The 18,209-nt window shown below is 40.2% G+C and overlaps 1 protein-coding gene across 1 annotated transcript in view; it reads left to right on the top strand.

The window, feature by feature from the left end:
- Positions 1–15,695, top strand: part of PRKN (parkin RBR E3 ubiquitin protein ligase) — a 679,301-nt gene extending 663,606 nt beyond the window's left edge. Inside the window, 2 exon segments of the mRNA XM_058020484.1 lie at positions 11,301–11,418; positions 14,436–15,695. Of these exon segments, the coding sequence (XP_057876467.1) occupies positions 11,301–11,418; positions 14,436–14,545 (228 nt within the window). The 3' untranslated portion in view covers positions 14,546–15,695.
- Positions 15,696–18,209: the final 2,514 nt, after the last annotated feature.

Raw genomic sequence — 18,209 nt, 5'->3', positions numbered from 1 at the left:
TAGGTTGCTCTATAATATTGTAGCTATTGTAGCTATAGACCTGGAGAGGAAATAGTTTCTCTCTCTTGGCATCTGTCTTTGTTTGAGATTCAAGTTTTTCTTGAAATAAATAAAACGTGTAAACCACAGTCTTTACAAGAAAAAAAAAAGAGGGAGAGAGAGTGAAAGACCAGAAAACATATCCCCTAAATATCTCACAGCTTGATGCCCAAGCTGCACTCCTAGGAAGCAGAAAACTGGTATTCAGATATCTGGCAGATTTGATGCTAAGAAGAAACTCAAACCCTGAGCCTCCACACAGTCCAACGTGGCAGATAAAGGTTTGTGGGCAGGTGCTGATGAGGGCTTGCATCCAGCCAGCTCTCAGGGAGGCGTGCCAAGCTCTGTGACTGCCTGCAGGCAGGCTCTGTCTGAGGCTGGCTTCTGGGGACTCGCCAAACACAGACTGACAGAGAGCTGAAATTCTCTTCTGAGTCTTTGCCATGTGCTACCTGGAGATGGTTCATAAGTCATACTTTACAAACCTTGCACTAGGTCATGACCTGTGTAGAGATTCTTCTCTTTAACCTTTCTTACTAACGCTCTTCTAATTTATAAAAAGAATTAGCATTAGTTGAGACAGAATGAAAAAGCCTGTATCCTCCTAGTCAGTCAGGGTATCTACCTCTGTTGACCTAAAACATGTGTATTGTATCAGACCCAAAATCCATCTACTTTCCCAGCCTCTAGTGATTTGTGATGTATATGTGGTATTTTATGTTTAGTAGCTATCAGCAGGGGGTTTTTTTCTCCATGGGTTTGTGCAACCCATTTTTGAAGCCATATATATATATAATAAAGAGATTTGCAGCTTAGCTGCCCTCCACGAAGAACAGTGTCGTTTTATTTGCAATAGCCTTAGAGCAGTCTTCTGGTTCCCATTCACATTTATATAAAAAACAAAGCAACTTCAACAAAGACATTGAGAGATGCTTAAAGCATTCAACAGCCTAGTAAAGCAGGAGACCAAGGCTCAATGTCTTACCTGAATTAAACTGAACTGTAACTTGAATACATCTCAACAGGAACAGAGAGCTCTATATATTCTATATAAGTATATAGTTACTTATGCTTGGAGTTTTGCCTCGAGTACTGAAAGTGTCATGCCATGTAAAAAGTGAATTCAACAATGTTGGCTCCATGAAAGCTAGAGTTCATGTAATTTTCATCTTCTAAGGCAGAAATAAATGTATACCAGGAAGAATCAGAATACCATAGGAAGAAGTAATTTATTTTAAATAGTTGAATATTGCCGTTGCTTTTCCTTATAACAATGGGAGCACTTCACCCATCTGATTCAATCTCCCAGCACATGAATTTCACCCAATCAGACCTGTTAACTTAGCAATGTTAACTGCTGTTGCAGTTCTAGTGTCACGTGAATGTTCTTGCTGTTCCTGAAAAATGTCCTGCACTCGCAAGGAACTGTTTCCAGAACAGCTAAATGATGGTACCAGAATAACTCTTGCACCTATACAAATCAGGTCCCGTGCACAGACAAGACCACAGACTAAGCGGGATTCATTGAGACTCCATTCGAAGCTGAAGTTAATTGATTTGGGTCCGTCTCCACTTCCCCTAGGCAGCCGAGAGCGGCACTAATGAAACATCTCCACGAGGCGGTGCTGTGCCACTGAAGGAACGCTTTCCCTCATTTTCCTCAGCCAGGCGAGCAAGCCCAGCGGCAGCAGAAGCCGGGCGAGGGCAGGGCTGCTGAGATGCTGCTTTCACTGCCCAGCATCCCTGCAGAGCCGCCCTGCACACAGGCTCCCGAGCCGGGCACACTGACCATTCCGGGGCATGTATGGAGAGCAGGACCCGTGGGACAGTTTCCATCTCTCTCCCTGAAATCAGTGTAAACATTTATCCACATGTGCTTTCAGGCTGTCTGTTCACTTCGCATCACCTGCCAGGTGCATAGGTCTGTGTGTCAGACCTAACTTGCTGTGATTGTAGTGCTTGCTGAGGCAGTGAGAAGGTTTGTTTTATTTTTTGTCCATGGTCTGTTTCAAAGTAGGAATAATACACTTCCAGGGTTGTCTCCAGTTCATGCAATTTGACTCCTGTCTGGATCCTTTCCATAGCATTTATTTTATCAAGGCATCTTATTGCCACAACTTCTACCAATCTCATTTAAGGATCAAACAAACACACGGCCACTAAACTGTTCCTCTTCAGAAAAGATGCAGGATACACAATCGGTTTCAGGGAATTACTTCCAATAAGAAAAATGCAGGGTTTGCTTTAGCCTCTAGTAGCTGTGGTAGTGGAAGGGCCTTCTCTTGCCTTCACATTTCTGTAAATGCCTGCAGGTCTCTGACGTTCAACAAAATGAAACACTGTGGACAGGTTCAGGCCTCAGTCAGCGTGACAGAGGTGAACATGGTGGAGCACGAGGAGTGTGACAGAGGTGAAAGAAAAACCAAGGAGAGTTCTGGCAGAGGAATTGGGTGACCAGTAGTGGATGGCAGCAGGAAGAGCTGTGGTGGCACTCCATGCAGCTCTCCTAAGGTGTGTCAGGGCACTGCAAGGGCTGTCTGCTTCCTGGGGACTTTCCATGTGTCAGGGCAGGGCCTGAGGACAGGGATGAGCCAAAATGGTGGAAGGTGGGTCCACAGATGGCCTATGACTGAGTTGGGCAGGGATGTGGGGAGCTGGAGACAGGCCATGCTGCAGTGTCACCAGGCAGTGACATGGGTTCCTGGGCCATGAACAGGATGCAGGGATTAGCAGGGGATTGGGACAGCAAGGTCTGATGGTGCCCTTAGAGCCTGACACCAGTTTGGGAAGACTTGGAGAAAGAGAGCCCCCAAAAGAAGAGACAGAGCCTGATACAGAGGAATTTGAGTGTCCATGAAAGCCAAAAGCTGACTGGAGAGATTGTAACCTGTCAGATGGAGTGGAAGCTCCAGAAAGAGGAAAAGAAAGAGCAAGGTGAAATGACGTGGCACAGATATGAAAGTCCAGGAAACATAAATGGTGGTGGTGAAATGGGCCTGTGCTTGGGCAGATGTCAAAAGGAGGGAGGAGGAAGCCTGAGGTACAGAGAGGGGAGTGTAGCTGGTGGGTCTGTGACGGAGGGCAGAGAAGGATGGAAGGAGCCATGGGGTGAGTTGGCAGGAGGAAGGAAGAGAGCAGCCATGATTGCAGGACATTGGAGGGATAAAGCCGGTGCCACATGTGCATCTCTGAAAGCCTATTCCAAATGAAGGAGTTGGAAGCTTTAGGGAAGCTAAATGGCATTACTTGCTGCTTGGGGTAAAAGGCAAACTCAGCAGCAAGCATGCAGAGAGCAGCCCAGCTTTAACTACTGGCATATCCTGACCTTTCAGATCTGTGTACAGATATAGCATGGCCCATTGGGAAGGATAAAATGTTCTATTTCTGCTGAAATGCCTACTTTTAGCCCAGATAGGCCATTGGAAGCTTATCTTAAACATTTACCTACTGGTGCAGGACTGATTATTTCCCATCTTAGTGTGTAAATTATATTATTTCAGGGAAAATAAAATTTATCTGTGGCAATATCAGTTGGGAAGCTTTGTTTTAAAACCATTGCTGCCTCCTGGAGCTGTTTGAACTTTGGGATGACAGAAGAAATCATATTTGATGAATTAAAAGGCACAGTGTGCATGATGGAATCAATGACACGGTAAAGGTGACTCCAGCCAGATTTAGGTTTAGAAATAACCACATAGTCCCTGCAATGTACACCACAAAACCAAGCTTCCTGGCCTCTTTTAACCTCACATATAGACAGTCTGTGCTGGTGGGGAATCTAGCCATAAACCAGCTTCCTCTATAAGTCCCCACCTTAAAATTAGCCCAGCTTTCCTAGCACAAACCTTTCTAGATGGTTTTCCAGTTACAAGGATAAGCAATGCACCTTCTTGCTCACTAGCAACTGGACAATAAAATGTGGCCACATACTAGATTTGAACTTTTTCAGAGTAGCTCCCAGGATGGTTTCAGTGCTGGGCATGTTGATGAGGAAGCTGGTTTATGGCAAGATAAACTGTAATAGCAATGACACTGATGTAAAAGTGGTGCCTATGTAAATAGGTGAGTAGAATATGGGGCACCGAGTCATAAGTGTTTGGGGGGGGAAAAGGTAACACAACCTGGATGAAATGTGTTATTAAAAAGTATGTTTTTGAGTTGGTTCTGTGGACAAACTTTCTCCAAGAAGCTGCAGATTATCTTGTCCTAAGAAACTCCTTAAAAATCCTGTCAGAACATACCTAGTCCTAGTCCAAGCCTTAATTCCAGCTAGTCAGAGAAGGAGTCTGTTCTAGCAAGTCTGGCCCTGCAATCCATGAGATCCAGTAAAATCCTTCTGTAAGTATTCATCTTTAGCTGCTGATGCAGCTAAAAATTCTTACCCATTTTTCTCACACAGGTTAGAGACTAAGTGGTGTAAATTTCTGTCATTTTGTTACATTGAAAATCTCATTACCTGCTAAAGGTGTTCATTTCAGACCATGTTCATTGTATATGCAAACTAAAAAATGTATTGCTGGTTTTATCAAAGTCTTAGCTTGTCAGTGAAGTAATTTTAGCCCATTTACAATAACATGAGGACTTACAGTTCCAATCATAGTTAAAATAAAGGATATGCAGACTTTCTAGTAACACTCATTTCCCCAGTGCTATTTTTAAACTTCCACTCCTTCCCTGGGTTCTAGGCTCCATAGCTGCAGTCTGAAATGGGCTGGTATAGTGAATCCTTTACCAGAAGGAGCATGATGCTGATATTGAAGGATTATTTTTTCCTTCTTATTCTATAATCTGCTTGGAGTCAGTTTTATTTGTTTGTTAGCTGACTCCTTCTCTGACACACAAGCCAATGTTGGTGTGTTTTATCCAAGTTGGTTATGCCTTTGATCTCTCTGTTGTCCTCAAGACTGTTTTTACTCATTCTTCAAGGCTGTATTTGGGTAAATGACCACTTGAGTGGGGTTTATAATGATGGGGCCTCCTATATCATCCTGTGCCTCTGCTTTCAAGGCTTCTTCTATCATCCCATGCTGTTACTCCTCTGCACAGCATTTTATTGTAGAGTCAGACAGTTTTTTCTGACTGATAGTACCTATAATGGTCATTCCTGCCTGTTAGTTACAAAAATACATTAACTGTTCAACCATGCCATCATACAAAAATAGTATAAAAGCAAAAGCAGAACAGAGGAATAGTCACCAGCTCATTCAATAACTGCTGTCACAGGCTAAACCAAATCTCTAGGCATGCCAAGACAAGTTCAGATAAAGCTTGATGAGTCCTGAGGCTCATGGTGCTGGCACAAAGGCTATGTTCTCTTACAACAAACAGCAATACCATTTTTACTGAGGCATAAAGATACATGTTTTAAACCTTCATCTACTATCTTTTCCAGTGTAAATTTATAGCTAGTGCTGTAAAACTTGACTTCAACTCCATTCTTATGCTGTGGGACACTGCCTGTCCTGGCTGTGGCCCTAAGCTGGAGGCCTTTGTCACCGAATCCCAAAGCCCTTCCCAGACCCACCACCTTCAAATCAAACCTCAGCTGCTCCTTGTTTGGATATCAGCCCTCACAGTCCTCAGGTAGCTAACATAGGATCTAGGCAATAGCTTTGCTGTTCTGTAACTGGCAGTACAAAATTTATCCAGCACCTCTGTCTGCCCAGAAGCCCATCAGATCTAACCAAAAGCAGAGCAGTCAGCTGAGTCAGGGCAGACCTGGCACACTTCCAGGGCTCTGGCTGCCCTCTAACCAGAGTTTCTGGGCTCAAACCTGACTCAGGCATGATGTCTCAGGTGAACAATTGGCTCCAAGCAGACCCATAGCATCACTTCCCAGACATGTTTTTTGCTGCACAGGTGCAAACATAAAAGCGCATTCATGTGCTCGTGCAGACACATCCAGGAAAGCCTGTCACAGCACCTGGCATGCTGCTGAAAGCTGTTGGAATGTAGCTCTGGAAAAGCTCCCAGCTCATCTTTTCCTCCCGTCCCATTGCCTCCTGTGTGCAGGTCCCAGAGTTGACAGCAGGGGGTATGAAATGCTCAGGTATTGCCTGCCGGGCTTCCTTCTCCATCGTGGAACAACACATGCTAACCTCCCATGATGTAGACTTCCAGCAAGCATGTAGGGTTGTGAAGCCTGGTCTCCAACCAGCTAATGATAATGATAAATAGTAAATGCTAACCACAAAAACCATTAATTATTTCCCTGCATTTTAGTGAAAGGAAAAGCTACTGAAAAGGTTCATTGTACATAGTATCTTTCAATGAGTCCTGAGTCACAGTATGAAATGCAAAACCTCTATTATTAGGCCATTGGTTGTTTTGGGTTTTTTTCCCATCAGGTAAATTTTAAAAAGTAGATAAAACATGACTGTACAAGGAATGGCAAACCTAGCTTGATCTCTAAAATATCTTAAACAACTGAAAAACAAACTGAGGCTCAGAGTTTTACTATTTGGTATACTCACAATGTCAAGCTCAGGACATTTCAACCCATAGGTGCCTAATTAAAGGAGCAAGAAAAATAACTATAACTGGGAAATGTCCTGTAAAACTAATTTCTGTGTTATAAATAAAGATGCACCAGAGGAAATCTGAGAATAGGTCTTAACTTTCTGTCTAATGAGAAATAGATGATAACTATATAGAGAGAATTTTAGCTTTCCTATTTTGGGCAGCAATAGAGTAAAAAAGATGTGACAGACTGCTTTTGTTTATGAGGTTAAGCTGACAGTCATTTTCAGCAGTGTTGCCACTTACAAGAGAAGGCACGTTCTTTATTCTGCTCATGGAAAGCAGTTATGTAAGAATGACCTGTATTAGATTAGATTTTCTGCTTTAGATCAGTGCAAATTCAATATTCACCATCTACCTGAATTTAATTCCTTATATGAATGGCTGCAACACACAGAGTGAGAATATTGGTGTGCAGTGTCACCAAACCAGAGCACTCTTTCTTCTTGTATCCAATATAATACCCTGTGTATATCAATTTGATTTTAACTAGTTGCTGTCATCACAAAGCAGCTCTTTCATTTTATGACAGAATTCCCTAGGCACACTAGACAAATTGGCTCACACAAAGCTGCTTCATGTGGATTTAACGGGATCATTGTAGTACTGGCACCTCTATTTTTCCTGTGTATGAAACATAATCTCATTGAATTAATATCTTTTCTATTCCTTATCTGTAGCCACATTTTAGTGTTTTGAATTAGCCTAAATCTGTCTCTAAAATAGAACAATAGTCTCATAGCTATTCACACCTTGATTTGTGAGATTTTTACTCTAAATAATCCATTTTCTTCCAAAACCCTCTAGCCTATCTAGTGCCCTGGACACCTGCTATTTTTACCCCCTGCAGTAAACGGCACCAATAAGCATAACAGTATGGTAATTCATGTGATCATGTTCATAAAACAGCCTTGTTGAAGCCAAGAAGACACAATAAATTCAAGTTGGACTGTCACCATCCATTGTAGATCAGTCTTCAACAGCTGAGGCTGCTTTTGCTTAGAGCTCTAGCTCTAGTGGGCTGTGTTAACCTAAATATTATGGTGGGATGAACATTGCTCATGCACAATGAATTAATCTTTGTCTTCCTTTCAAATGCTTTCAAGTATGCATATCTTTTCTCACATTCTTGTTAGAAAATGAGTAATACTTCCTGTTTTGAGACACCTAAACCCTTTTAAAATTCTGTATTTCACACGAAGTGAGATAATTTTACATATTTCTATTAACCTAAATAAAAAGCTTACTTTTTCAAGTAAAATTCTCTTAAAACCAAGCATTTTTTACCAAAAGCAAATGTATTTTGGATTTAAAGAAAGCTTCACTAGGATACATTTTTTTTAAAGTTATGCATGACCAGCTTTTTTGTTTATCAGGGAGAGATGAAGCACCAAGGGCAAACAAACAGGAATACAGAAATTACATCCACTTAAAGCAAAGCACAAAGAAGGTTAACAGTTGCATATTCTATTCTGTATTAAGGGTCTTCAATTTTGAGATGTTGTCTATACCAGGCAAAATAAGCATGATCATTAAACTGTGCTAACATAAGGCAGTATATAATTCGGTGGATGTCAAAATTTAACATTATGTATCTAAGACTTCCGGTATTTTGAACAAGAAGCTTTGCCATTAATGTTTTTAATCTAGATGGTTCTGCTTAGTTGCTGTCTGCAAACACCTTCTTCATTTGCTTCAGTGTGGTTCTACTGACAGGTCGATGTGTACTCTGTCACCTGAACAAGATGCTGCTCTAAGAAGGACACTTTATTTCTATTTCAAGATACTTTCTGTCCCTGTAGATCTCTTTCCAGTACTGCATGATATTGATTAACTACAAAGAAACCATTCCATGTATGTGGTTTTGTATTGTTGTGTGGTCCTTGGCAGTCTCTGTGGTCTCTTTATCCCTGTTAGTTTTTCCAAAAGATTCATCATAGGAACAGAAGTAAATCTATGTCCTTCAGTGTCACCCAGAGATAATAAAACAACCTTTTGCTCCTGTTACCCAAAGGAAATACTGAAGGGGGGGATATTGAATAGTGCTTACAACAGCTCTTTCTGTAGCTTGCTGTTGTTTATGGGTATTCATTCCTGGTCATAATATGCAGCACAGTTGAGAATAAAAAAAAATTATTCATAAAGTGGCATGGATGAAATCTAGTAGCTTTTCCATAGTGCTGGGACAAATGTTCCATACTAACCGGGGAACTAGAGCATATTGTGTTGAGTGAGCATCAGAAGTGATCCAAGTCCCCTGTCCTCAGCAAGCTGACATGTGATGCACACCTGGAGCATCTCTGAGCTTCTTATCCAAGACCAGGCAGAACAAGCAGAGTTAGAGACTCCTCTGCTTGACAGACCTAGGCCATTTTCAGTGAGGTTAGGTTTGCTAGTTTAGGATGCAAGAACATGATTTAAATAGACACAGGTAATGAAGAATTGCCATACACATTTTCTTTATTGTTGGGAGAAAAAATGCAGATAAATATATGTGTGCTTGCCATTACTGGGTGTGGGGCACCAAATAAAGCACATGAGCACTGAAGGCTTATGGATCTGGATGGTATGATTTCTTCACTGCATCAGGGATTCCATCACTGTGCCATTTCTCTGCATGTGGTTCATGCAGCAGGAAGTTTTTAACATAGCATTCAGCAAGACTGGGCATAGGAGGGGTGTTTCAGCTCTAATGGGCTGAAATATCATGCTGCTGCATCTAGTTCATGCTAGAATTTTTGCAATGGAAAATACTAAAAATAATAATTCACTGCTGTTTTCAGCAATTTGTTCCTGGTGAGCTGCATGTGTGTGGCTAGAAGTTGCTTCTTTTAGTTATTCCTAGGGTTTCCCAATTTTGTTTGCAGAACTAAGACCAAAAATGTTTATACAAATAAAGTTAGCAATTTGGTATGTGAAATTTTACCTCAGTGTCCTTTGCTATTAGATCACAACAAAGACATGAAGATGGAGAAAAAAGTGTTTTGCAAGTACTAAAAAACACTTGCAAATTGGACTATTTGAGAAAACAGTGTGAAGCTCATCTGGACTGATTACAAAAATTTATAATACTTCTGGTCTTCTCATTTGATGCCTCTGAAAAGAATAGCAATGTTTTGTCACTGCTGTAGTGATTTTCAACTGTATGCATGTTAAGCAATGAGCTCCCATTAAAATGAGATATCATCTTATTTCTGTCATGGGGGAAACTGAGCTCCAGGTCAAGTGCTCTCCCCTCTCCCACTCTGCCTCTCTGAGCTGGCTCAGATTGTTTGCAAAAGTCATCCTTTCTTAAGGATGTAGGTGTTGAAAAATCAATACTAGATTATGTTCTTTGCTATTAGCCTGAGCAGCTTTTTCTATTTCCCAGAAGTTTCTAATGTGCTGTTGTATAGAGGTCATCTTTCTGCCGAATTGCTGAATAATCCAGCAGGGTGCAGGGCCGAGTTCCCTCTCTACAAGCAGAGAGACAAGAGTAAAAGTCACTTCTAGGGTACAGATAAGAAGACTTCATTCACTTCTGTCACCTCTACATCAAAAAGCAAATTGGAGAATCTTAAGGAGCAACAAAAGATATTCACAGACTGAGGAGACTGATGTAGATTGTAAAATAAATAATGGCAAACATGTTATTGATGTTTCCTGATTAAAAGAAGGCAGTGTGGGGTTTTTTTGTTGTTGTTGTTTTGTGTTTTGGTTTGCTTTTCATTAAATGCATATTGCAATGGCCACTAGATGAGCTGGAAATAAATTTCTGCAGATGTTGGTCTTTGTTATTCCATTTTAACTGAGGTCATTTCAGCCAGGCATGAAATCGAGGCACTACTCACTCTCTACTCTGTTTTATCAATGCTAAATGACCAGAATTCAAGTGGCATTATGGCTTTGGTGCATTGCTTAAAGTTGGGCCTTTTTCTGTCTTACTAGAAATATATATATTAAAAATTATCCATAAAAATAAATATAAAAGCCTATCCACATAAAAGCCTATAAGTATTTAGAAGGTATACACTAAGTTACAGGAATTGTTATTAATTAAATAGTTTTGTTTAAGTTCATCATTTTCCCATATGCTTGAATAAAACCACATTATGAATGGAGAGAGCAGAGCTTCAAGGTTGGAACCTACATGCATTGTTTATAGGTACTGTTCACATGGTTGCCAACCTTGTGTGATGGAAATGACCCAAGGCACTGCCATCTCTTTTGTCCTTGTACTATCATTTTTGGTAGGAAGCAGCCAAATAGGCCACTTGTGTAGATTATGTAATTTTGTCACAGTCATAAATAGGACAAACACAGGAGTCCCTTTTTTAGTCCTCATGATGGCTTTTTCCTTCTGTGTCATTCTGAGCATTTCATTACCCAGGTTGGGTTTTTTCGCTTTTTTTACAAAATTTTTGTTTATTCTTTGTGCATGCTATATTTGTGTAGGGTTACATTGGAATGAAACTCAGACCTCCAATACAACAGAGTACACTTTATCATGAAAAACAATTTCCTTCCAGGCACCCCACCATCCTGCATTACCAAGTGTTGCACTTCCTTGGTGTTTTTGTTTTTCTTTCAAGAAGGGCTTTAACCCCTGACGCAGAATCACACCTGTGGTGTCTGACATGTGATGTTGTCAGCCAGTTTCACCTGACTCCTCCTTTGCCTTCCCTTTTGCTTTACCTGTCTTGGTGCATTTGCAGCACGGCTCGATGCCCCAGTGAGTGCTCTCTCTCTCTCTCTCTTTGCAGGGGTTTGTAGTTGATGAACATGCAGCCATGCAAGCTCGATGGGAAGAAGCATCTAGAGAAACAATCAAGAAGACAACCAAGCCATGCCCCAACTGCAATATTCCAGTAGAAAAAAATGGTAAGTTTATTAGATATCTTCTACTTACCTCTCTTAAAATTCATTTTACAGTATAAACGTATGAATGTGCAGGTGTGCATATGCATAATATTATTCCAAAAGGGGGAGAGCACAAAAAGCTTGAATAATTCCTTATGTCACCTTAACTAAATTATCTTGAAAATACTAACTAAATCACTCAGTTCTGAAAACCACTAATTAAGCCTCACAAAATGTCCAGCTATTTTTTAGGTGCGGGAAATGGGGCATTGGATGTAGCATTCATATGATTGGATATCCAGCTCGTTATCCAGACTTTCCATTGTCACTGGGAAAAATAGACATTTGTAGGGTAAAACTCATCTCCCGATGAAGCAGAACATATGTAGGCCCAAAAATCACACCTAAAAGTGGGGTGTGAACAATTAGTCCTGCTGTGGATGTCTGCACAGTATAAGGCTGAATTTGGGTGAGATTAATCCCAACCCAGCCACATGCCCACAGTAGAAAAGCAAGTTAGAGGAAGCAACATGAGTCCTGACAAACAGTTTGCATTAATCAGTGCTTACCATGTAGGAAGAAAAGTAATCTGCTGGCATTGGGATGTTTAAAATTAAGAACAGGAATGGTAAATAGGCTGTAATTTATAGGTTAATATTGTTCCAAGACTTAATTGTATTTATGTTAATTAATAAAAATATATTAACATGATTGCCTAAATATTATACAAATACTTAGAGGGTGCTTCCCAGTCTTGTGGCATTCACATGGGACACTGAAAACGCCAAATAAGGAACTATGAACTGCAAGGGGAGAACATTTTGAGCAGTGACACTACAAAAATATTGCTGGGGAAGAAATAGGACAAAATCCTGAAATCTGGGGTTTGATGAAAGAAAAGGGAGTTGGCAGATGGAAAGTGGGAGACACCTTCAAGCACAAGAAGCAGAAGGAAAGAAAGCTTGAATTGAAGAGTGGGAATGTGAGACAAGATTTGGCATAGTGTGGAGAGCAAGGTGGGCAGCAGAAGAGAAATAACAGAGGCCTAGGTCAAAAAATTATTTACAGATTTGTAGAACAGACTGAAAACCAGAAGTTTTAATCTGATTAGAAATAGACAAATTATAATGGTGACTATTTATATTCAGGAGTTTGTGCATTGCCAAACAAAACCCCCTTCTGGTTAGGCTTGAAGGAATGGTAAGACCTTTACTTTCTCTTAGACTCTGAGCACCCTACTTTAGTTGCCCTGCTTTGAGCAGAGTTTTGGATTGGATGTTCCCTTAAAGGACCTTCCCACCTCAGTGATTCTGTCATTTGCAAACAAAATCACGAAGCCTATAAAGTGCAGTGTTTGCCTTCTTCTTTGGTCATGGGTACGGCACATGCCAGCTTCTAGGCTGCCATTTGTAAACTTAAAGAAACACTTCAGAGCTGCCAAAGTACAGCTGCTGTCAAGAGACTGACAACTGTATCCTGATGTCTGCCAGCAGTCCTCATTTGGGAGGAGTACACTGACTCCACACAGGAGAATAATTCTGCTTTCCTTCCCCGTATTCTGTGGACAGTGTCTTTTACAATGCCAATAACTTTTTTGTAATAGCCCACATAAACTTCAGGCATTGTAGAATATTTCTGAATGCCAGTAATTTTCCTGTAACAGCTGAAGTGAAAGAGAGAAACACTTTCCCACAGCGAAGGCCCCAGTCTGAGTGAGTTTAGATACACATCCATGTCTCCCAGAGAGCTGCTGTACTCACAGAGCTGAAGGTCCCATTGCTTGAGGCACTCTCCACTCTTGACTGCTGATCTCAGCTGCCGTGCAGCAGAGAATAACAAGATTTATGCAGCTCAGCAGGGAGGGCACACGTTTTACAGAAGGCACCCGATGGGTTTGGGTCCTGCACTAGGACTGAGATGAGTTTTATCCAGTGATGGCTTAATACAAACTGCAAAAGAGGACTGGATCTAAACTTTAAATAAAACTGGAACATGGAGGCTAGCCATTTGTATGTTTACATTTAAATAAGATAAAAATCTTTCTGGCACATTGCCCTTCTTACACAAAGATATAAACTGACAAATAGACCTTGCTATCACAAGTGGTTTTCTCTCTTTGTCAGGTGAAGCAGACAGGCCTATTTTAACAAACCAATTCTTGTTTGTTTTTGCCTTCTGAGAAACATGAGTGGAGTGGCATTTTTAAAAACATGGTGTAAGGGCAGCAGCTCATACAGTAGGGAACACACACTCCCTGTACCTCCCATGACCGTTTGGAGTCAAACCAAGATGACATTTCAGCATTTCTTCATGCTTTTCTCTCAGTTTGAATTATACAAAAGATCTCTTTGTGTGGTAAGCAACATAATTTCAGTTTGAAGTGTAGTTCTGTAATGACCTTTGACAATGTTAATGTTTATATATTACAAAATAAACTTTTGATCAAGGTTATGAGCAGAGAAATTAAAGCTGCTCTCGTGGTATGGAGAAGTAAGAAATCCAACATGCAAAAAAACATTTATATGATCAAAAGGCTCCTTCAGATACTAAAAAGGTCAAATCAACTTAAATTACTGATGTCATTTTTGTGTGATCAGTAGTCAGCCACCAAAGTCTATCTCCTGATTTACCAACTTTGCAAATCTTTGAATCCAAATTCAAAAAAGGATTTAATTTTGTTTATCTTCTGGCTCACAGCTGGACTAGTGTAGAGTAACCTTGAGGAGGTACCTCCAGGACTGCTTTGAAAGGCCACAGACTATAATCTCTTTCCCCTATCCCTAGCATAGTCTTTTTCAATTTCCTCCTACCCCAGCAGTCCCTTGAGTGAGAAACGCACATTAAAGCCCAGTAAAGAGGAAGAGCAGGTTTTAGATAGCCTAGAGAGATATTCTTTGGGTTTGTACTTTTCTTTTATTAAATAATTTACTTAGTTGGTAAATTAGTGTCTAAGAAAGTTGATTTTAATGCTCTTAATTGTTGATTAACATCTCTAAGTGTTTTCCAAGTACCAAAGCCATTCTGTTGCTATTTTGCAGGTGGCTGCATGCACATGAAATGTCCTCGCCCTCAGTGCAGGTTTGAGTGGTGCTGGAACTGTGGCCTGGAGTGGAACAGAACCTGCATGGGAGATCATTGGTTTGAGTAGCAGGGCTGAGGCCAGTCTGTGCTGCTGCTAAAGCTTGTTTTTATCAGGCTCAAATTCTGAACCACTTGCTTAAACAAAAATCCCAGTGGTTTTAGGGACACAGAGTTCAGAAGCTGGCCTAGTTTGTTGGCTTTTTGCTTTATTGCATATGCAATCATACCAAAATCACATTGAAGTTATGCCAAGGCTTTTAAATCCACTAAGTTAAAAGAACAATTGTTTTAATGGACAGACTTGCTCATCGTGGTACAAAGAGGGGAAAATTACAACTTTTTGAACTTGTGCAGTCTATCAACATGGACACTTGGCAGGGTTACCATGAGGAACCTTACTTGACATTTATAGTCAAGAATCCATAATTCTTGCAAAAGGGAGCAGCCTGCATGTGTATGTGTCTGAGTGTGTGAGCATCAAGGGGGGTGGAAGATGTTTCCTGCATCATCTGCTTTTTTTCTTTCACCACTTCTTCACTCATTCAGCATAATTTTTGATTTCAAGGCAGTATTTCTTAACAGCATTTTTGGCAGAGGGAAGGCTGTGGCTCCTAAGTGTTTTCTCAGGGTTTCTTCCTAGCAGGCTTTCTGCAGGGGTTTTGCTTTCAAATGAAATTTTCATGGAAACACCCAGCTTTATGCCACACTTGTGCTTGTGTATTTGTGATATACAACACAAAGCCAGCCTGCCTACTCATTATAGACTTTGTTACCATGGGAGGATTAGCTAAGGATGCAGTTTCAGCCCTGTCCATGGCTGTTGGTGCAGTGGTGACTGGATCCAATTATGTGTTGTGCAAGCTACACTCATAGGGCTTCATTTTTCTTGTACTTATGGAATGCTTTGGACATGGCAAAGTGAAGCAGGAGGAGAGTTCTCAGGGCTTTTCTCTACCATGATTTTTCTAAATTGAAATAGAATATGGGTATGATTCCGAAAATACATTTATTGTTCCAATGGTGTGGGGCAGAGAGACAGCTTCATTTTTCAATGTTAACACAGTATGTAAAGTTTAATAGCATTTCCAAGTCTGAACAATTTTACTGTTTGTGATCTTTACATTGATGTTTTACTCTGAAATGAAATGGGTAATGTCCACATCTAACACACCATGTAAGGATTTGCACAGTTTAGTTCTGGGAAAAAACGCACAATAAATAAAAAGGTCAAAATTTTAAACTTTATTTCTTTTTTTTTTTTTTAATACAAAGTAAGTGAGTTCAAAAATACTGGGTGGGTCATGCATTGCCTTGACTGATTCAAACTCCCAGCTGAGAAGCAAGCCCTTTGATCAAGACATAATGTTAGCAAAAATAAGTTCCATAACCATGGTCTTCTTTTATCAAGTTTGAACTAATATTTTGTATGGCATGACTGTAGAGTCCTGAAAATATGGGTGGGTCTCATATCAGTGCAGAGCATGAAGCTTGAGGCATGAAAAAAATCCCAGGCTCACTAGAAAAAATGTCCAATTGCTAAAGCAAATATTCATCTGTCTAAACTGGAAGTGACATTAAAAGTGTGAGGAAACAGAAGAATGAAGGTGTGAAGTACCAAAAATGAGAGTGTGAACTGGTAGAAGTAAGAAAATGAGAAAGAACAGAAGTGGCAATGAGAGAACAATGGACATTTCCTAAAGGTAATTTTCCTGTTTGGCTCTGCTGAACTAAAACTTACTCAGGAGCAGCTACAATGAAATGTAAGAATGCACTTGAATGCTGCAATGTAGCGCATTTAAGTATTTTGTCTTAACAGGAGTATTTTACTGTGAGTTCTGTTTATCTCATTATTTGATTTTTCCTATATCTGGGCCTGTTTTATAATTTATGGCTAGTTTCCAACAGGCTAGGGGAAAAATAACAATGCCTAATTTTACTTTTATCATGTATTAATGGGAGTTCATCGCTGATTTATCATCATATTCAAAAACATTCAGAATCGAAGTCTGAATCTCTTTTTTTTTTGTGACTTTCTCATATAGGAAGAAGAAGTTATTCACTGAAAGTCAGTTTCACTGAGTTAGAGCCTGACTTAAAATATTAATGTTTAAATTGTTACATAGAAATGTGATTTATGCCCCTGGATCAGGGCCCATTGAAGTCAATGGACTACAGACCAGCTCCTATATTTCCTTCTGGCCTGGGAAGGGCATGGCAGGCATGAGTCATAAGGCCGGAATAGAAACACCTCCTTCTTGGAAGAACTGGTGAGAGAACAGGGTTATGAGCATTCATCTGAGACGTAAGCAAGGGCAGGAAAGGAGAATAAAGAAAGGAGTTCCAGCATTGACTCAAGGTTGTATCACACAGTCCAGATTTTGCACTCTGCCAAAAACAAATGTGTATTCTGAGGAATTTCACAGAACATGTCTTGATCTTCTCTGTGTTAATATTATATGTCTCCATGCATACATGCACAAACTTTGAGATGGCAAAGGGTGTTAATCCAATTTCTCTTTAAGATTCTCATAGTTTTTACAATTTAAAGGGCATGAAAATTCAGGATTAATGCTCTGCTGACACTGTAAGAATGCTGGAATTCCTATAAAGATGTGTGAATTGAACCTAAAATGTCCTACACTGGTAAACTTTTTTTTGCATGGAAAGTGCCGTTAGAAAAATGTATTTAAATGTTTTGAAAAAATCCAATTTATTTTGCAATTTGACACAAACAGAACAGAACAAGTTTTCAGTGTCTATTCACACTGCTCCTCTTATTTCAGCCCTGAAATATCAGAGTGAAATTCACCTCACTCCAACTTTAGCTCTCTGGTTGTTTCAGTGGCTTCTGAAGCTCGCTGTGCATGTGCATGGTGGAGCCTGCCAAGTTTTTAGTACAATTGCTCATGGCTAGAGATGTGATGGCAACATCCCTGCCAGAGACAAGGCAGGGCGCCTGACAGGATGCACAGGACGTGTTCTCTGTGCTCCTGCACACTCTTGGCTCAGCTGCTGCATGAGGAGGGGAATCTTCCTTTTTTAAAAACTCAGAGGACTGGCATTATTTGCTGGCATTCATGAAGCCAGCCTTGGCAAACACTTCCTCAGGGCTGGCATGCACATCTCTGGAAGTGATGCTGGGCAGCCGTGGAGGGTTAATGAAGACAAACAGGACTCGAGCATGAAAGAAGGTAACCAGCCTGAGGGCTTAATGAATGATGAAAAGTTTTAAAGAGCTTGTGGGTTTATGTTGTCTCTGAGCAATACACTCTGGAAACAGTGACATTTAACTGTATGTTCTAAGAAGGTGATTTATTGTGGAGCTATAAAGCAAAAAAGAGAAGGCTGTACCTTTTCACATCAAGGTTTGGCTTTGTTAATTGAATTCTCTTTACCTTGAACCTTCATCTTTCAGATTAAAACAATTAAAGACTTGTTCTTGGTACTGCAATCTGGGATCCTTTAGTGGATGTTAAATGGATTAAGAACAGGATGTATGCTTAAATATTCAATAATAATTTTCATTATAATAATTCAGCTCTATATCTACAATGAAAATCTCTAATATTTAATTCCAGCTAGAAATGAAATACAAATACCAAGTATATTAGGAAAAAAATACGTAACAGTTTGGGTTCCTCAGGAAAAAGCATATCTCAAAGTTTAAAGTAAATAATACTTCAAGAGCTGTGACTCTGACTAAAATATCATTTCTATGTCTGTCTTATCTT

Source organism: Melospiza georgiana, chromosome 3, assembly GCF_028018845.1.
Source record: "Melospiza georgiana isolate bMelGeo1 chromosome 3, bMelGeo1.pri, whole genome shotgun sequence".
Classification (NCBI taxonomy): Eukaryota; Metazoa; Chordata; class Aves; order Passeriformes; family Passerellidae; genus Melospiza; species Melospiza georgiana.
Note: the sequence above shows the minus strand (reverse complement) of the source record. Positions and strands in the feature narration are given on the sequence as shown.